The 21,619-nt window shown below is 41.3% G+C and overlaps 1 protein-coding gene across 5 annotated transcripts in view; it reads right to left on the bottom strand.

Moving 5' to 3' along the window:
* Positions 1-21,619, bottom strand: part of ARHGAP22 (Rho GTPase activating protein 22) — a 159,781-nt gene that overhangs the window by 101,821 nt on the left and 36,341 nt on the right. For 4 of the 5 annotated variants that reach the window (XM_061459251.1, XM_061459248.1, XM_061459250.1 and 1 more), the window contains exon 3: positions 20,640-20,727. In XM_061459251.1, the coding sequence (XP_061315235.1) occupies positions 20,640-20,727 (88 nt within the window). Of the gene's footprint in view, positions 1-148; positions 361-20,639; positions 20,728-21,619 lie in introns of those variants that run through there. The other variant, XM_061459252.1, reaches the window with a different exon arrangement.

Here is a 21,619-nt window from a genome sequence, read left to right as displayed (position 1 = left end):
GCCGCGACCAGCCGGCGGATCCGCTTCCCCAAGGGCTGAGAGCCGGCCCCGGCAGGACCGAGCCGCGCTGCACGGACCGGAGACAAAGGGGAAAAGGAGGGGGCCACCGCCTCAGTTTCGCTGCCACCGCCGAGGGGCGGTTCGTTACCTGTGTGCTCCTCACCGCAGCCTCCGCAGCAGCACAGCCCCATGGCAGGTGACCGCTTCCCCGGAGCCCTGCCCGTCCGCTGAGCGCCCGGAGAGGCCGCTCGCAGCATCCCGGGCTCCCAACAGGCTGCGCAGGGGGCGAGGGCAGGCTGGTGCCCTGGGGCTCCCCGCCTTTGGCGCCCGTATTTCTAGCCGGCCCTGGGCAGACCTCGGCGCTTCACGGCTCTATTTGCCCATTAACCCTCACTGGCTTATTAAGTATACTTGTCCTTTCGAAGGGGTGAGAGCCGCCAGAGTCTGCCTTATGCGAGTGGCAGATGCTTGCTCTCAGTTGGCCGAAGGGCAGCAGACGCCAAATATAAGTCTTCAGTGTGAGCAAAAAAAATACTAGAAAGGCTATTTCACCTCTTGCAAATTATGTCAGCACAGGGTCATATCATATGCTCCCCCTACCAAGGTTTAACACTTAACCATGTATCTCTGAGTATCTCTGCAGGGATTGCAAGTACCGAGAGTTACAGGGACTTTGCATTCTTGCAAAGGTCAGCTCTGTGCTAGCAATATTCAGAAGGTTTGTTTAAACACTTAATTGCATTAACCTGACTAAATCACTAGCCACAAAGACAAGATAAGAGTTTTGTTTTGGGATAAGGAAAGAACATCCCTAGAACAGATGTTTGCTGGTTCTGTGATCATTCAGCGTTTGCTTTCCAGACCCCACAGCACTGAACTTAAACTAGCAGGGACCATGCTCATTGGAGAGCCACTGCACAGAAGCAGGAATGCCCTAAGCATTGCGGCATAGTTGCATAGCTTTGATTTATACAGAAACTCACAGGCAAACATGGCTCCTTTGCAAAGCTTGAACCAAATGTTATGACTTAGATGTTACAAGCAAGAGACTGAATGATGAAATCTATTCCAGGTTGGGCACAGCAGAAGAGAATGCTCCAATAGCAACGTGCAACACACAAATGACAGTGTAGGTGGAAGAAGAGACATACACAAAGAGAAGTTTGGCGTATGAAGAAGCAGGGGTGGTAACAAGGAGATATATCTTTAAGTATAGTTCAAATATCAGAAAGAGCCTGAAACTGAGACCTGGTGAGAATCTGCAGCTCCTGCTCCCAGACATATCCAAGCCCTCTGAAATCAAGTCAATTCTTCAGACTGGGACTTCCAGGATAGAAACTGAATAAAATAAAGGGCAGATATCTACTGAGTCTGTAAGATAAAACTACAAAGAGGTCATCCTGCAGAGTATTGAACTGTTACTGCACACTTGAGCTACCTCAGATTATGAACATTCATTAGGTTAATAAAAAAAAAAAACAAATGAAAACCACATTCCCCACAAGATGATAGATGGGTAGGGCAAGAAACTTTCCTGCCTTATCACTAAACATGGTTGAGGAAGCTCATGATATTCTGAAGGAATTCCAGTATTCTGGCTTTGCTGGTATCAATTTGGCCCTCTTGGAGGGATGAGAACTCATCTCAGTTATTTTGTTGAGCCTCTAAACTTGTCAAACACCACCAATAGCTGCTTATAAATCTCTTGTGCAAAGTACTACCTTCCCCTGTAAAACAGGGAATCTTCTGTTTGGCTAGAGGAAGATCTGATCTCAAAGAGGCACATGAACTGCCTATCCAGAGAGCACCCTGCTGGGTGGAGGAAAGATTTCCAAATTCTGGAAAACTCACACAAAGTGTTTACTAAGTGGTAGATAAAACATATGAAGAGAACATCCAGCTCTCCAGCATTTTCACCCTGATAGCCAAGTCAGCTCTGCGGAGTGACTAGATGCTATTCCTCAGAGCAACCCATAAACTAAAACAACTTTAGTTTAACAACTAAAAGTTGTTAAAATTTGAACATTTAAGAAGTTTTAGGACTACTATGTACATCACCTCCCATTGACAGAGAGGCTGCTGTGGGGTTACACGCACACACACACACTTTTTAAACAACCAAGCTGGCAGCTTCAGTAAAGCAGATCATAAATACTTGCATTTCTGTTACTGAAACATTACAATTCTAAACTCCCTTTATTTTCACAAAATATTTGGAAAATTGACAATGTTCATCTTCCCTTTTGATTACATTACATTACTTGAGAGAATTAAATGGTCCCAAGGGGAAACAGCAGATATTAACTTACTGCAGTAACTATCATGATGTATTTAAAGAGAATAATCTTCAGCTGCACTCATGGCAAGAAAGAGGCAGAGACTCTAATGTCCTTATCACATGGACATAATGCGACATTACTGAGAGCATCACTACATTAAATGGAGTTAAAGAGCACTTAGCTCTTCCCTTGCTTTTGCTCTGGTTGGCAATAATAATTACAGTGAAGTTCAGCAATAAAACAAGCCAATAGTGACAGCTTTTAGATAGCCACCTGCATATGCATGAACCATCCACACTTTCAATTTCACAGGACAATAAAGATTTCATCCAAAATAAATCAGTTCAACAGTGGTTCATCAAACAAGAAAAAGGATGATTCATTTAAGAAACATCTTCACTATATTGGTGACTTTGATATACGTTTGTGTCGGTTTTGAGAGCAGAAGATTTGGGAATAGATCCAGGAAACAAAAGTATGGAAGGAAAAAAAAAAATAGTGTGTGGAAGGGTGGTATGAGGCAGGGGCAGCAAAGGGAAAAAAACCCAAACCAAAGCTACACCAAACCAACCATTTTAAGATAGCTGAGCAATGTTTGGGAGGTGTAGAAGCCAGATCTGTCATCCCATGGAAAATTCAAGAGTCTTCAATGGCTAAACTTTGTTTAGTTTCTCTTTCAGTCAGGCCCAGAGAGATCATCTCAGAAGTCAGCTAATGAAGGTAAGAGTGCAGAACTTCCACTCAGAACCTCTGTCTAAATAAAAAAAGCAACCCTAGAAACTCTCATCCTGTACCCTAACATCTTGATTGTCCAGTATGTTGCAAAATTCTGCCCCTGAAGGGTCTGAAGGCTCAACACAACATTACAGAGATACTGGATCAAACAAAATTGAGAGATTTATATTTTCTAATGTTGCATAAAGTACATTTATATTTACACACTTAATGTTTCAAGTAGGTACTAGGCTACTCCTATAATTTCTGCAATTGACAATTTAACATTTTAGATCTATGGTTAGCGTTGCATGTCTTCTTAAAGTGCACATATCAGCTTCAGAATAAGGTTTACAAAATCAGAAGCAGAGTTTAACGTCTAAATCTATATTTCAAGTACTAAGCAATTAGGCTTATCATAGGCTGCATCAAAAGAAGTGTGTGATCAGCAGGTCAAGGGAGATGATTTTGCCCCTCTACTCCACTCTTTTGAGACCCCATCTGCAGTCTTGCATCCAGCTCTGGGCCCACCAACACAAGAGGCAAGTGGACCTGGCTCAAGCAAGTCCAGAGGAGGCCACAAAGATGATCAAAGGGCTGGAGCACCTCTCCTGTGAAGACAGGCTGAGAGAGATGGAATTGTTCAGCCTGGAGAAAGACGACTCAAGAGACACCCTGTAGCAGCCTTTCAGTACCTAAAAGGAACCAGCAAGAAACCTGGGGAAGGACATTTTTCAAGGGCATATAGTGACAGGACAAGAGCTAATGGCTTTCAAATGAACGAGGTTAGATTTAGATTAGACATTAGGAAAAAAATCTTGATTGTCAGGGTGGTAAGGTACTGGAACAAGTTGCCCAGAGAAGCTGTGGATGCTCCAGCCCTGGCAGTGCTCGAGGCCAGGTTGAATTGGGCTTAGAGCAACCCTGTCTAGTGTGAGGTGTCCCTGCCCATGGTAGGGGAGGGTGGAACCAGATGATCTTTATGGTCCTTTCTGACCCAAACCATTCTACGATTCTACGACAGGCTTACCTTTCAAGTACTTAACAGGTCCCTGTGAAATGAACTGGTGCAGAATGAGTGCCCTAAATTTCTCTGAATAACCAATGCACTTTGCACATTTTTTTTCCTCCAACTCTCAGCTTCACCATCTGAAATTCTTGACTTAAACTTAACACTCCCTCCCATTTTTCTTAAGAAATATGATGGTGTGTTGGCTGCCACTAAAAAGGAAAGCTGGCTGCTAAATACTTGTGTGAATAATAAACTTTCCTATTTAAGGACCAAGCTGAAGATTTGGACACCAGAGGTAAAGATTTCACTTCTAGTTAATACAACCACCTATATTCTGGGGGAAGGGATTACAAAAACTAGGTGAGGGAAAAACAAAAAAAAGAAATATTGAGGGAGAGGGAAGTATACTATTGTATTTCAATGAGTCATTCCAGATGTGACAGCTCACTGATGGCTGAGATTATTTATTTTTCATTTTTTTACTAGGAGACAAATGGGATTTGTGATTTGCAAATGTGTCAGTGTTGCATCTCTAGAGCTGGGCAAATGTTACTTTTCAACCTTTAAAACAAAGAAAGGATTACCAAGTTTGGGGTTTCTCCCCCACAAAAAGCACAAACTTGTCTGAAGAACACAAATGCCGGCAACACCTTGAATCACCAATATGAAAACAGGCAAACTGTGTTTCACAGAGAACAGATCTGAGTCACCCAGTACAAAACAAATGTACTTGTGAAGAAATGACAATTTGCATTAATATCCATATTCAAAATCCAGGAGAATTCACACTTTGCCAATAAATGTTTGTTTTGTCTGATCTGCAGAGTTATTTATACTATGAGCCTCCTCATATCATTCAAGAAAATCTAAAAGTCAAGGAGCTGGTAAACTACAGGATTTCTCTTCAAAAATTAGAGTCTAAAATGGCAAACTTGCTTTTCATGAGAAGTCAGATTCAACCTGGATTATTCCCTTACTGGATTATTAAAATACATGGTGAAGCTCATGTAAAGGTGGCTTGCGAGGCCACAGTGGGAACACCCTATGACTATTTACAGAGTTCCTAATAAACACTGGATTTCAGGAAGAGAAAATTTGGCAATGTAATAACAGAGGCAGAAGAGTACATTACAGTCAGTCTCAGCTCATATAGCTCTAAATAGTGTAACTCCCTTAAAGACCAACTTAATCTCTCATAAATTGCCTAAAACTAGAAAGCAAGTTTTCTGTGCTACTATTTAGCAATGAAGTGACATGCTGCCTCCCCCAAGGCTTCTTTCTTGTGAGATCAGGGTAATCTAAGCCATCCTCCCCTCCCAAGCCCCTGTCACCACCATTCCCCGACTCCAAAAGCTCAGCCCTCCAACTACACACTTCTAATGCCTTTACTATAAACTGTGAAGGAAATGTTTTTGCAAACTCCAGTTCTCCAGGCTGGTAAGACTCTGAAAAATAACCTGCTGAGAGAAGAATCAGACAGTTTAAAGGAACAATTTGTAGTTCATCTATTCCTCTTGGAAGAAACTGGCACAGAAGAACATGAGTTGGATGTAGCTATATCACTAAACTGTACGAGATGTAGATACTTCACGGAAGTCCACATTTTGTATTCACACATTGCCTTCTCCCAAGTGATATGACAGTGCATGTCCATTATCCATGCTAGGCTAGGCTTATAGTAGGACAAAATTGTATTAAGAAAGGGATTCTGGGTTTAAAAAGAAAAAAAAAAAAACACAAAAGGAAACCCACAAAAACACAACCCCTAAAACCTCAGAACATTTTAAAACACAGGATCAAAAGTCACTTAATTGTTCAGTCAGGAACATTATTTCAGAATGTATGACCTTGTCCTATTAAACAGTTTCTAGTCCGGAGAGAGTCACAAGATACTAAATTTACAAATTGTTATTCTGATTTGACTAGGTCTATTTCTTCCCCTTTCCCCTCCAAACACTGCAATTTCCAAGCAAATTTCATTGTCTGCAATCATGACTTCCGACACTCAGCGGACAATAATTTGCACTGGCACTTTAACATTTTTTCCATAGCACTGACCATACTTTAAAAGATATTCCTAGAGTATACCTTCTTTATTCCTTCCATTCAAATAATGATGCTACAACCCAAACCACTTGTCGAAATAAAAAAGAAATCCCACAAATTCTAGTGGACCATCTGTTGTACAAAAAAAAGCTCGCAGCTTCCTAAGCATATTCAATCAGAAGGATTTTAGATACAAACATCAACAAATAATGCAAGCTTAATTGTAAATTCAGATATATCTTTAGACATATTGTGCTAGAGAGTAAATCCCCAGGTCTTTGCTTCAGGGACATTAGTATTCTCTTGGAGTTCTGGCATTAAAGTACTGAGGAAGCATGAAAAAAATCCCTGAATAGTCAGCTTTACCCATGGGCCAAGTGCCTTTATAATGAATCTTGCACACATGGTCCTGGCAAGACTGATGTCCTTAATGTTACATTTTTGTTGGTAGAATCATGGAATAGTTAGGGTTGGAAAGGACTTCAAAGACCATCTAGTTCCAAACCCCCCGCTATAGGCAGAGGCACCTCACACTAAACATTGCCTTGCACGAAAGGCAGGGTGCTCCCTGATTAAGGAATACTACTAGGACAGCTCTTACTGCTGTGGTCTCCTTTCTTCCAGCACACTGACATCAGCAACTCTTACCTGACATCACACACTATTTTTCATCAGTGACCATGTATCCATACAGTTCACACCCACTTACACCCCAAAGGGAAGATCAGCTAAACACATAGATTATAAGATATAACATAGTTAATAATATTACTTCAAATATCTGAAAGCATCTTATTCCCCAGCAGCACTTTGCTGTAAAAATAAGAACCTTCCTTTGTGTTGAAAGGTGACCGAAAGATGACAGCCTACTATTAACATATGCAAGTTTTCACACTTGCTAACTTTAAAGAATCATTACTTTTCTAGAAAACAAAGATGGATCCACTTCATCTCAGAGACACACAACTCTTTGCTGATTTCAGAATCCAAAGATAATGGCAAGAAGGCCTGAGATGGACAGAAAATAACTGGACTCCTACAACCTGGGATGCCTTGACAGCGGTGAAGAAACAACTCCTTATGTGCAGCTTGATCATATTTTCATTTAAGTTCCTGAGACCAAACCAAAACCCTGTGATGTCGTTAACATTGTGAAAGAAGGCAGAATTGCAGTTCCAAGAGGAAATAACTGTGACCTCATAGCATCAAGAGGGAAGGACACTGAATTCCCTCTCCCTATTCCTCCTCAATCCTAACATATTCCCTGCAGTCACCTTACAGACCCACAGCCATATTTACATCACCTCACACAGATTCCCAGCAGCTTCAGAACAGGGGCTCAGGAGGGAATATTTCTCTTCTAGCTATTCTATGATTCTTACCAACATGATATAGACACGATATTCCCATTACACTAACTTCCTCTATTTTCTGCTGTGAAGTGTTCGGGTCACAGATATAACTAAACGTAGGACATGTCTTTTAATGTTCTGCAGTGTCAGTAACACATGACACTGATGATCTATGTTCAAGACCTATGGGAACAGAAATAAAGTTGCTGAATCATGGTCTGTCCGCTCAAAATGACCACAAGAAAGTCTGGAAAAGATCTTCTGCTGAACCCTCCTGGAAGGCATCATTTTGACTCCGATTCACATACAAAACACATGGTCTCAAAGAAGAGCCTTTATAGCCTCTGTGGAGTAGGAGGATTCTTACGCTTGCATAGCCAGAAGGTTGCTAATCTCTCTTTAACAGAAATATGAGTGTCTACAAAGTAATCTTTGTCCGTGTTACACTAGTGTGCCAGTACAGGCTTTCTTTTCACATAATTATGCCAGTGCAGCATTCTTAGTGTAGACAAGGCTCTTCAACTCCCAGGTTAGCAACTGCCAGTGTGCTGGTAAATCCTATCAAAATCCACAACTCCAAATTCAGGGAAGCAACACAGTTTGGGCACTTATCCTCCAATGCAATGGTTATAACTGTCTTTCCTCATGGCCTCGCAGACACTCCCTTTTAACACTGTATACTTCTGATTTCATACTTCTTTCTTTTGTTATCTCAAATTTCTCCTTGCCCCTTCCCCCAAGTTTTCATGGGTGTCAGACAGCTGGTGATTAAAAGCAAAGCCCAGAACTAACAACAATGCTTCATGAGTTCAGCATAATATATAGCATCTTCACCGAGGCATGGATATCAACATCTTAAGAGAATTTCAGTTAGATGAGAAATGGTTTATGGATGTTAAATGCACTCCCTAATCCTGCAGTTACATTGATCTCCTCTAGCTGAGATTCAAAGCCAGACTTTGAAAGAATGTGCATCCACTGTGCTGTGCACCTACCAGAACAGAGCTAGAAAACACAGACTCAGAGAAACTTAACATTTGTCTATTAAAAGGAAGAGTTCTATAATCACAAGTGACCTGAACTTTGTCTTCCTAATGGAAGAAATCACACCCATTTCAATTAGAGTGCTTGAAGAAAATGAGGAAGATTAAGCTTAATCAAAATGTGTTACATTAGAAAGAACACAGTCCTGATCCCAGCTGCCTCTCTGCTTTTATAACAACAGTACCTGTGTACAGCAATGGGTATTGCTGAGATGCTGTGAAGCTTATATTAAGCTTTATCCTCACAAGTTGCTGGAATGCCACTAAGTTCAACACAAAATAGCCAAGCTGCAGTAAGAGTTCTTAGTGCTTGCTATGTTAAACACCTTTTAAAGTCTTGAAAATAAGACAGAAAACTGCAAAATACAGGTTTTTCAGGTGCTCATAGTCATAAGAAGTATTTTCAATACCTGGTACAGGATCACGTTATATGACTCAGGTATGTTACGCCTGTTTAGAAATAGACTGCAAGATAAGAAAACCAGTATAATTTCTATCGTCACTATCATAAACACAGAACTTAAGTTCTTTACTGGCATAGCTCAGGTCTATTAATGCAGTGCAATGTAACATTTAAAATGGCATTACATCCTCTATATAATAGAGGATACATCCTGTCATACTCATGCATGCTCTACAGGGAAGCTATATCCAGGTAAGTAGCATAGAAAGTTAAAACTATTCACAGAAATAAAATATAATAAAAAACAGAAAATTGAAACACATGCTGGTTAATAACTAGGTATCAATCAAAACTGTCACATTGTCACGATACCTCCTCTTTAAACCAAAAGTTTAATCAGATCAACAGGCTGTGTTCAAGTTACTTGAATTCAGTAGAATTAACTTCTCTACAGAGCATAAAGCCATCAGGAAGGAGGGATTTATCCCAGTGTCCTGAAATTCATGAAAATCCAACATCCAGACAAGATTCTATCTGTTTGAAAAGCTTGTATCACAAAAAAATCCTACACATGCTGAACATGCCAAGGATTCCATCCCTTGTTTAATAAGTTTCTTTTAACAACTGGAACTGATGGAAAAAGACTGATAATTCTTATGATGTATTAAAACACACAAAATTAGTTCCTTAGTTTGCCACTCTACAGGGACACTCTGAAGTAATAAGATTTTTCACGTGATTAGTGGCAGTACTTACCTAACAGGCAAATTGAACTGTTTTGCTTGTTTCACTTTTTGCCGTTTTTCGTGTTGCACTAGTTCTTCAGAGCCTGCATTTTTAACAGTTCAGGTGCCAGAATAATTTGTTTCTCTGCAGTAACTTGCATCTTTTAAAAATCTATTCATAAACATCAAGCCCAATAGGGAACCCTGTGATGACCTAGTCTAAGGTCCTTCATAACAAACAAGTTCACAGGCATACATTTTGTCAGCAACCAAGTTGATAGGATCCTACCTAGGGGTAGGGCTATGTACAGGCATGTGCATAGGATAAGAATCTGAAAATCATTAAAAATAAGCATGTAAGTCACTTCAACACCCAGGCTTCCTCCCCCATTCATCATACGTAATCAGTACTTTGGAAATAATTTAAGTAGCATACTAAGGCTGAAGAAAGATTTTATAATGTAGCATTAAGCTCCTGTTACTTTACACCATGACGACTTATTTAACAAAGTATAAATCTTAAGTGTTATGCCCTAGGCAATACATCTTTGCCGTATTTCCTCCCCCATCCTGTGAAGTTCAGAAAGCCTAGTGCAAGCTGGTTCTCACTGATAGCACACTAGTTATCCCTCAAGCATTCCAAACAGAGTGAGTTTTGCCTGCGAATGCTCACAGCTGTTTGACAGTGGGCCAGCTGCCACTTCAAACTGGCATTAGTGCATCATTCAAAGACATGGTTTCATAAACACCCCAGATAACAGTTTCCCAGTTATAATTCCTTTTGGATGCTGGAGCAGCACATTATCAGCTTTGTCTCCCTTCCCCCATACACTTATGTGGGCTCTGTGAAAAGGAAATACTTCAGTTTTCTTACCTTTGCTCCCCAGAATGACTGCCAGCTGGTATTTTCAAGTCAAGATGTTATACTGAGTAGTTAAGCTACCAGCACTAACAGGTACCTTAACAGCATCAGCAGTGATGCCTTAAGGATGTCAGTACATAGCGTAAGGATGATAATTCTTATCTAAAAGAGAGAGAGGGAAACATTTTAAGAAGTGTCAAAATTCCCTTCTGGCACAGTCTAAGGAACAAATATTTCAGTTCCTTTCACTTATGTGGCATCCTGCATTGGCTTAAGACCAGTCGCACTTCTTGCCCTCTTTTCAGTGAATGAGCCATGACTGATGCATTTGCAGATTGTGTGTGTATGTGTTTATCTATATTCTGCGTAGCCTGCCCCTGCTAATCACACCACAAAAATCAAATCCACACATCTCAAAGCAGACAGGAAGGCAGTCATCAAATGCTACAGAATCTACAGCAGTTCTGTAGTGACAACAGCAGAGGCATAGCAGGTACACAGAAAAATTCAAGTATTGCTCCCTGTCCACAAATTCACATTTAGAAACAAAGAAATGTTTTTTGTTTTTGCTATCATAAAGCATGAACTCTGCAAGCAGATACATTCATACACTGACAGGTTCAGGATCCACAGAGTACTGAAAAAAAGAATAACCACCTCAACAAAGAATCATCATCCATCCAAAATTCAGCAATTTATTTTTCCTACTATCAGAGCTAAAGAAAATGCACTCTGGAGACATGCTAACCCTTAAAAAGCTCAAGTACAGAAAATAAAGCAGTCCCTGGGAACATTGAAGGAAAAGAACGAGCAACCCTGATTGCATATCCTCAGCTCACACAACCAATACAACTCTCCAAATGCATTATATTTGTAATTTAACACTACCATGCCAGATTAACTAAGGACAAGAATTAACACTGAACCACACAAGGCACAGCACATGAACAGGGCCCAAACTCACAAGACTTAAGAACCAACTCACCTCAGTAAAGCTGTTGAGCTGGTAAAAATTTTGTGGAGCGGGCGCCTGAGCAGTAAACTTCCTTTTAGCTTGATGTTTTCTTTCTTCATGCTGATGTTGACCTCCAATGCTTATTTTTGCTACCTCAAGAATTTGCCATGTGCTGTGAACTACACTGCCATGTATCATGTGTCTTATTATATTTTATTTCATCATGATAACCTAACTTGAGTAATTTTTTAGCATCAGAGATCCTAATCATTGCATAAATCTTGAAGAGAATTCACCCATCCTCATTGCAAATGGGAATACAGCTGCTTCTGAGGTTCAACAAAGCTTAACATGAAGTAGTGGTACCAGAGCCACAGGACAGCAGTAAAGACCTGATTTTTGACAAGTTAACAGGAAATACAGGGAAGATACAATATAAGTGATCATGATGACAGTTCAGTAAGTATATCTTATGGAACAAAACTGTTCTTACACAGAAATGCTTAGCACCCCCCTCCCCCCCCCATTAACTGCACATGCCCTAGGGCTTAATATATTACCCTTAAGCTGGAAAGCTTACTGTGAAACATCTCAGCAGGAAGAATTCAAAATCTTGCCTAATTTGCACTAAAAAGCCAACCTGATGTCATCAAGTGGTGCCTTGCACATTCCAGCAACAACATGTCATCACCTTAGAGCTATGTTTCTATACACAAAAGGCAGGCTCCATAAATGTTATGCAGACATATTTGATCTTGAGGAATACAACGGGCTAATGAAAACTACTCAAGAACAGTCAGAGATTATCTCTTAGTGAGGTGCACTAGCAGAAAAAGCTATTCATGAAACTCCTTAAGCCTCATGCTGTTAGAATTGGAAGTTGTAAAATGCCAAAATTCTTGCTGAAATCCAGCATGTGTTGAAGACAGCTAGGTGCTACTGATCAGGGATCAGATGCAGAGCTTCTCCTAGAGATGCAAATTCCAGGACAGCAGAACCCCTAAGCTCTCACAGCCCATTTCCAGGCCTATTTTAAACTGTTCAGGGCCCCAGAATGCTAAGGGATGTAGATAGTATAACATGGAGGAGATCAAATACTTCTGAAGTAACAAAGCCAGGATCTTGTTCATTTCATGAACTGGGATCTGTTATTCGCCAACTGCAAACATAAGCCTTGGGCATTACATATGCTAGAGAAAGAAACAAACAAACAAAAAAAGCAAAAAAGCAAGTTACAGTCTGCTGGTGCTTCCTGATGCCATTTAAGATATTTTAAGTTGATAACATAAGGTGTGCCAAAACATTCTTAACTATCAGAGAACCTCATAGCCCTCAGGGGGAAGGAGAAGCCTAATAACCTTTCGGTATAAAAGTCCAGATGCAATCTGAAGACATTCACCAGCCATAAGTCATCACCTTAAGCAGGAAACAGTGTGCTAGTCAAGTTGTCAAGGGATACACCACTGGACTGAATGCAACATTTTTGAAATCCATCCACGAATCCAGAGGGCAAAATTCAGTCTTCCCCCCCCCCCCCTTTTCAAAATTATTCAGTAACATGCTACAGTCAAAGTATTCAGGGAAAATACAGATCAGAGCAGTAAGTAGAGCTGCCATTCTTGCAGAACATTTGCACTGTTTGTGTCTAATAACTGCCTAAGGGAAACCAGGGCCTCCATGAACTTCTGCAAAAAATAGTAATTCAATTCAAATCCCCTTATATAGCAAGCCTGGAAATACTGGCAGCTAATTGATACTTCTGTTGACGATGACTGAAGTTGTCATGGTCCACATGGGCCACAAAAACTATTTTTGCAGTTGGATAAAACATTTTCAGTAGACTTACAAAAGGGGTTACCCTGTAGGAAAAAATTAGTATCTTTTGTTTTTTTTTCCAGCAGATCCCTAAGCAGCAATGCAGCAAAAGGTTTGAGCAAACTCCTTCACCCCCATAACCAGATGGAAGAGGCAAATTCCAGTTCATTAAAAGTGTGCATTTAGACAAAGGCTCGTGGCAGGGCAAATGTACAGAAATGCATGCAATACTATACTCTGTCTACAGAGCACAGTATTAGCTTCACAGGCTAGGCAGTAACACTGTTAGGGAACTCTTGCTTGCCTATTTGCTCCCGATAAACCAATGAGCAATAGTGGCTAATTTCCTTTTACAGGACGCACTCACACTCAAGTGATTCAAGACATAGCCCACAACTAACAGCGAGCGTCCAGGCACGAGATAGAAAGAACCAGCGCCATCTAGTGCTCAGGAGCAGACGGAGCAAGCAGAAAATACAGAGCAGATAACAATCTTTTGGCGCGGAAGTACAGAATACACACTTCCAAGGAGGCTCAGGCTGCACACAGCTTGCAAGTAAAAAGAGACTGCAGCTGGCAGAAGCTAACTAGATTTACCTGTCACTACCTTCATGCTAGGACTTTATTAAAGGTCTTCAACCCAAGCCATAAAGAAATAACAATTTCCGGACTGTGACTGATCAAATTGCATGCTTTCTTTGCATTCTGAGCACTCCTTCAGAAAGACAGTTCAGAGAAGACATCTTAGGTTTCTCCTTCCTTGATAATGGAAAGTCTTTCTCATATTCCAAAAGACAGCTATCAACTTCTAGTGACATACAAGTATTTGCATGCTCTCAGCTGCACTCCAGACATCTAGAACTGTTAAACACAGATCAGACAGTACCCTACCCTACAAAACCAAGACCATCAGTCTTCTGCTGGTCAGTGCAGTGCATGGACACTGACATCCACAGATTTCTCTTGCTAAGAGAAACTGCTGAAACTACATTGCCTCATTCTTTCTAGTAGGACCCAGAGCTACTTAATTTTGGTGCTATTTCCCTGGTTAATATGCTGAGTGACAAATCCCAGAAGACTAAATAAAACTGAAATATCAAAATCATCACATATTCAGATATGCACAGTCAGTTATTAGCCGTAGACTTCAGGAGAAAATTTAATTACCACTGGCAAACTCAGTTTCCTGCTGTTAGTTAGAAGTGCAATTTGCATTGAATAATGGAGAACATGGAATGATTTTTAATGTCTGAATTTCTAATTTTCCCAGCAGGTATTTTAATTACACACTATCTCAACAGGAACAGAGATAAAAAGGCCACAAAAATAACTTAATTGGTGTTGATCACCTGGGACACAGAAGTGTACCACAGAGCAAACTGCTTTGCAGGCATCGTTCAACCTACTGGGACAAGGCAAACAAGCTGTCACTCTGACTGCTCAGTATGACACTGCCTACAACACTGACAGACTCCCTACAGAACAAATAGTCAACAATTACTGTCTCTGTAAGAGCTGGGACTCCCACCTTCTGATTCTGCTTTTCTTGATTTCCTACTTATTATGCAGAACAAACAATGCAGTGAAATTGCTTCTGCACAAACCCAATACGAAAGTGCTTGAATGAGGCATTTTATTATGCCCCAGCCTGACTTCTGGCAGAACACAACCACTAGTCCAACTTTAAAGTAGTAACTCTTGAATGCAGGTCCTTTCCATGAGGGCAAACTGCCTCTATTGAGCTCAGTCTCTAACTGAGAAGCATGCCACAGAACTCTGACCTCTAAGGCTTTGAAAATAAAACTTCTACATGTGAATCAAGCATAGGCAGTCATCTTTGCTCTGTCTGCAAAGACCTGAGACCACAGTTCTGAAGGGGACCAAGCTGCCTCACTAAAAAGGGGGCTGGTAGCATTGCTCAACTAGGGCACAAAAAGCCACCCAAAGGTGCAGTTTTCAACAAACTTAGTTGGATCAACCTGAAGTCTGTTTTTTGTTTTTTCTTTTTTTTTTTTTCCAGTCATAAGAGCTGAAGTGAGAGATGGGATTAGATATTGTTGATGAAGCAAGGAAGAAAGGGGGAAAGCAAGACCTACCCCTTCCGCAGCAGTTTCCAGTAAAATCAAATTAAGATTATCACAAAACCACAGTCGTTTTCACAGGAAGGCCCAGCTAAGAGATGTCACTGCTCACCTTGTCAGAAAACACTGTTGCATGACAGGAATTAGCTGTCATCAGTGATCAGGAAATACTAAGATGTGTACTGTAAGTTTTGGTCAGGAATTTTTCAGGGTTCTCGTAACTATAAACAAGCCTTTTTGTTGAAATGGAAAAGGGCACGTCTTGTTTGGACAAGAGCATTATTCTACAATAATTTCATAGTAAAAAAAAAAATCATGAAGAAAACACATTTTTCCTAGAAAAAAAAGCCCCAACAAAATAGCAGTTACTGAAATACTTGCCCACTATGCAGGCGAGAAATTCAGGTTTCTGGCCTAAACCCAGTGGAACAGAAACTATTCCTGTGTCACAGGAGTAGACATTAGCCAGAAAGATACCAGGTAATCCATGGAAGATTTCTTGTTCATTTTTCTGTCTTTCCTCTTTTATTCTCCATTGAAAGACCACTTGAATCCATTCTGGAGCATAACAGCAGGATCTTGTTAAAAGTCACCAGGTTCTCTACAAAGAAAAGCTATTCTCCAATCAGTTGGTAAGAGCCCCTGCCATACCTAAAGATAATATTTTTTACCTGCTAACTTCTGAACCTTTTCACCACTCACTTTCATGACTCTGAAAACCTTGTTATATCAGAGAATTATCTCTGATTCTGCAGAGAAACTTGAGCATCTCATCTCATAGTGCTGCAAAGACCAGAGACTAAAACCAAGCAGACTATTTGCCACAGGACACTAAAAGCAGCAGCTTCCTAAATGCCCCAAGGTCTCACCTTTTAAACCATCAATACTTCTTAAGACATTCTCAGAGATCAATCCCTATGCTTCTTACACACTGCATTACCCACTCTGAAAGGCACTGTACTCCCAGGCTAACACATAGTTGCTTTGCTGCCCCTAGTAATCAGTCAGGTGCTGTTCCTGTTACCAGATTTGGACTCCTCTCCCAAGCAACATACAGTAGCTATTTCCATTCCGAAATACCAGCTGATGTGCAATGATTACCCCAAATGGTTAATGCGTTACATCTAACCTCATACCTAACCTCATGATTTCACTGAAAACATTGCCCACTCTACCTACTAACGTGCGCTGGATCACCAGAGCAGTGAGCCTATAGCTTGCTCTGCCATTCTACTTTGAACTTCACTAGATGTAAGGGAGGAAAGCAGGAAGGGGTTAAAGAGGGTTCAGAAATTTAGTTTCCCCAGAAAAGAAGATTGAGAATATCTCTGCCAAAAGAGGTATTTTAGAGGAAGCCCTGCCACCAGATCTAACACCGGTTTGACTGTTGAACTGTTCCACAGTCCCTCATGTCCCTAGTTAACCCTTCTCCCAGCTGCACTGCAGAGCTTAGAAATAAACCTGATGAAACATGAATAACACACAATGCACATCATTAGTTCTTGTTACTCAGCAGAAAAATCAATACATGCTCTGTTACAGCATAGGACATGTTGTTACTCTAGTCCCTGTACTCTGAAGAAACAGCTCCCGCAGCCAAGCTTTACACAGCCTGTAGCAGACAAAAGGTGGGAATATCCCATCAACAATTCCAACAATGAGGTTGCTGAAAGCCTTAGCTATTGATCATTAAATAGGGGTTCAGAGGTAACTGGTACCACAAACTTCAGAAAACTTTGGATAGTTCCTCATTTGGAGATCTCGGCCTCTCCTCTTCTCCAAATAAGCTAGTATCAGGACACTATGGAAACATTTAAGGACTGCTGCATTCTGGTCTTAACTTGGTTACTTAAAGCTCTGCTGCTTACAAGCACAGTAAAATCCCATATCCATATTTACAGCCATGGAATGTACCTATATTTACAAGATCCCCACTTAGTTAACTAAATAAAAAAACTAATAATCTCACCATCCCTATAGAAACTATATAATCCTAGTTTATAGTAGCAAAAATGAGGGACAGTTAGGCAAATACATGATCATGGCCATACATCCAACACAAGGGAAGATGGGAGGTGATGGAAAATATTGATTTGGACTCTGCAAATTATTTATGCTCCCTTTCCTATCTGGCATCCATCGAAGAGCTGTTCATTATGTTGGGCGTTCTGCAGGCTGGCAACCATGCAGAACAGTCATTTCAGAACACACACACACACAAACACACAAAAAAGGCATTTATGCCAGAACCAGCACAGAATAGATGCGCTGTGAACAGAGCAGGGAACTCTTCAGGCCACATTCTCCAGTGACATCTGTGCCAAGTCACATTTTGTATTGGCTATTTATAGCATTTTTCAATACTTGCTACAAACACAAATGGATTTAGCTCCACAAGGTAGGAAAAGCATCTCAATTTTGCAGGCAGGACAGTGGTGACTAAGACAGAATCATTTTTCCAGGGACATAGATAACAACGTCAAAACCACAAGTTGAACTCAGATGTCCTGAGATTCACAACTATGCTGTGAATAGTATTGCTTTCTTCCACCCTTCCGGATAGCCTTTTTCAAGTAGCCATGTGGCATTGCTTTACCAGATCCAATGAAGCAATAGCCACCTGGCAGTTCAAGACAACTCTTTTGCATCCTACAGTAATAAAACCTGACAGGTTGAGCAAGAAGTGCCCATCTGGAACCAGAGGGCAAACTCAAGTCTGCAGGAAAATTGACCAAGCCAGTCCATGGCTCAGTTAATTATTTCAGATCACTGTCAGAACATATGGGATCATTCACAATCACAACCACACAAATGCTTTCACACCCAATGTCCACAGTCCTTCTACAACATCATGATCTTGGGAAAATGGTACAGATGATGTGTCACATTCAGAAAGTGAATCGCAATTCCTAGGACATTATCTATACAAGCAACACTGTAAACCCAATGCCCTGCTGTTTGTAAGGCTCTGCCTATGAAGAAAAACAAAAAGGAGGCATTAACAGATGCAGTGATAAGGAAAACAAAAATAATTTTTTCCTTCCCCAAGTACCTTCCTGTCTGTCAAACAGAATGCTGTGACTGAATTACTGCAAAACCCTGCCTGCTGGTATAGATTGAAAACCTTGCAGCACTGCGTATGCTTGCACTGCCTAATACTCTGTTAAAAGGGGTGTGCAAGACAGGCATTTTAAGGAAACCTGACAGGGGGTAAGAGAAAGACCTCAAATACATGGATAAATGCACACCCACCTCCACAGCAGTAACATTCAACTGTAAGGACTAAATGTTCCCTGTGCTCTCCATTCAATTTAAAAATAACACGGTGGGAAAATGGTACCAAGAAGCATGGGTAGGTAGCCCATGCAGAAGAAACGGACTGTAATGCATGACTGAGCCAGTGCACTCATGTAACATTTTCGCAGTCAAATTTGTCTCCCTCTTTGTTTTTGGAAATTCAGTCTTCAGGTACTGAGAGATAGCTGTGGAAGGACATTGGGGTCAATGGCTCAATGTCCAGCTGGAGACCAGTAATGAGTGGTGTCCCTCAGGGATCAGTGTTGGGACCGGTCTTGTTCAACATCTTTGTCGCTGACATGGACAGTGGGATTGAGTGCGCCCCTCAGCAAATTTGCTGATGACACCAAGCTGTGTGGTTCGGTTGATACGCTGGAGGGAAGGAATGCCATCCAGAGGGACCTCAACACACTTGTGAGGTGGGCTGATGCCAACCTCATGGAGTTTAACCATGCCAAGTGCAAGGTCCTACAGCTGGGTCAGAGCAATCCCAGGCACAGCTACAGGTTGGGCAGAGAAGAGATTCAGAGCAGCCCTGCGGAGAAGGACTTGGGGGTGTTGGTCGATGAGAAACTTAACATGAGTTGGCAGTGTGCACTTGCAGCCCAGAAAGCCAACCTTATCCTGGGCTGCATCAAAAGGAGTGTGACCAGCAGGTCAAATGAGGTGATCCCTGATCTACTCTGCTCCCGGCCCCTCAGTAGACTTACTCAGATGAAGGGTGATCCTGCCCCTCTACTCTGCTCTCGTGACACCTCACTTGGAGTATTGTGTGCAGTTCTGGTGTCTTCAATGTAAAAAGGACATGGAACTGCTGGAACAAGTCCAGAGGAGGGCCACGAGGATGATCAGGGGACTGGAACACCTCCCATATGAAGACAGGCTGAGGAAGTTGGGGCTGTTCAGCCTGGAGAAGAGAAGGCTGCGTGGAGACCTCATAGCAGCCTTCCAGTATCTGAAGGGGGCCTATAAGGATTTTGGCGAGGGACTCTTCATTAGGGACTGTAGTGATAGGACAAGGTGTAATGGGTTAAAGCTTAAACAGGGGAAGTTTAGATCGGATATAAGGAAGAAGTTCTTTACTGTAAGGATGGCGAGGCCCTGGAATGGGTTGCCCAGGGAAGTTTTGAATGCTCCACCCCTGAGGGTGTTCAAGGCCAGGTTGGACAGAGCCTTGGGTGGCATGGTTTAGTGTGAGGTGTCCCTGCCCATGGCAGGGGGGTTTGGAGCCAGATGATCTGAAGGTCCTTTCCAACCCTAGCTATTCTATGATTCTATGACTATCCTGGTTCATCTTTCTCACTCCTCTGGTCTAACACTGGTAGTGGTGCAACAGCTTTCTTCTCTATAGAACCTGCCACCTGAAACAATCTCCAAAATATCCTGCACTGAAATACACACAGAAAGATCCTCCTCTCCCAGCCACAATCAGGGCTGATTAAAGTGAATAGAAATAGTCCTGTGCTGCAACAGGGAACTTAACTCTATATATACCTCAGAAATACTAAGCCAGTGCATAGGACACATTTACATGGGAGCTAAAATGCCTTCAAGAATTTCACAGTAAGACTGTGGTGATAGATCATTAGTTTTCCTACCTAACAAAACTTCAACCTCTCTTCCATGGCAGGTCATTGATTCTCTTAAACCGTTTATCCAAAAGTGAAATACTTTGAAACTTTTTTTTTCCATGTTGAACTAGGGAGGACTAGTATATGTAAATGAAATACATCCAGATACTGCACACCCTTTTTCCATTACTTCTGTGCTGTGCTGTCAGCTTGGGAGACCACATAGCACTCCAGACAAGGAGCCCCCTCCAAACAGAAAATCAAGGAGCACAGTGCATCTCAACTACTAGTTTTATGAGGTACCACAGAAGCATTACACCCAAACCAAAGAACACCAGGTAGTCTGTCAGTTTCCCAGTCTCTAAATAATCAGGCTAGTGTATCAAAGTGTTTAGAAGTGATCAGAACAGTTCAATTATCATTAATGACAACCAGTGGGAACGAGATGATGTTATGTTGAAAGCACAAGGAAGTGCTGTCCTACCTGGGGCAATTTCAAAGAGATGTTTCCCTGGTTCATCAGGATTAGGTGGCAGCTCATTCACCTGATTACCTTGCAGTAGTATCAAGCCCTGTAAGGGACACAAACACCAGTGAAAGGGGAAATGCTACAGAGAGGATGGCAAAAGTAAGATAAACATAACAGACATAGCAAATTTAAACCCCAGTTTTCCACAGAGCCCATCTCCTTTCCACCCTTTTGAGCAAAAAAAGATTGAGCTGGCCATGCACCTGCCTCACCAATCTTTTCTCTCACACTGAGCACTTCTGATAAAGTGGTCTTTCCTCTAGAATAATACTCTGAACATGCATAGGAGATTTGAGTATTCATAGCTTATAGAACAACAAATACTACTCTATATCCAACCAATCTGCATCACCCCTCCAGTGTTGCTATGTTTAGAAAAAAAACCAAACAAACAAAACAAAAGATGATAAAAATTCCAGAAGCAAAATTACCCTGCCCACACTGCATATATGCAGACTGTTCAATGATGTGGACTACTGCTATTCCATCTACAGAATATAAAAGCAAAAACAATCATAAAAGAAAAAAATAGAAACTGTGAAGCCATTGTTCACTGAGGCCTCGAGTTTAGATATCCTTGGTTTTAAGGAAATTGTGTGTTTACATTTTTGTCTCAATTGTTTCCTTGTATTTAAAAATTAAAATTCTGTCCTTTGTGTAACAGCAAGAGCTGAGGTTGGATGTTCTGTACCACATTGTAAATTTGTGCATAATGCATTTGACATACACAGATTTGAAAAGAAAAAAAAAGCCTGAACAATGACAGAAACGACCACTCAGAAGACAGCTAGAGATATTCAGCCAGACTCTGCAAGGAGCTGAAACCAGCACCTGCTGGCTCCACAAAGCATCCTAGAGAAGAGTGAAGCGAACATGATAAATTTTTGTGTGCATTCTCTCCACATAATATTTGCCTGATGCTGGTAACTAGAGCA

This window comes from Pezoporus flaviventris, unplaced genomic scaffold (assembly GCF_033815535.1).
Source record: "Pezoporus flaviventris isolate CSIRO_AGI_PZ_B2104156 unplaced genomic scaffold, CSIRO_AGI_Pfla_v1 ptg000029l, whole genome shotgun sequence".
NCBI lineage: Eukaryota > Metazoa > Chordata > Aves > Psittaciformes > Psittacidae > Pezoporus > Pezoporus flaviventris.
Note: the sequence above shows the minus strand (reverse complement) of the source record. Positions and strands in the feature narration are given on the sequence as shown.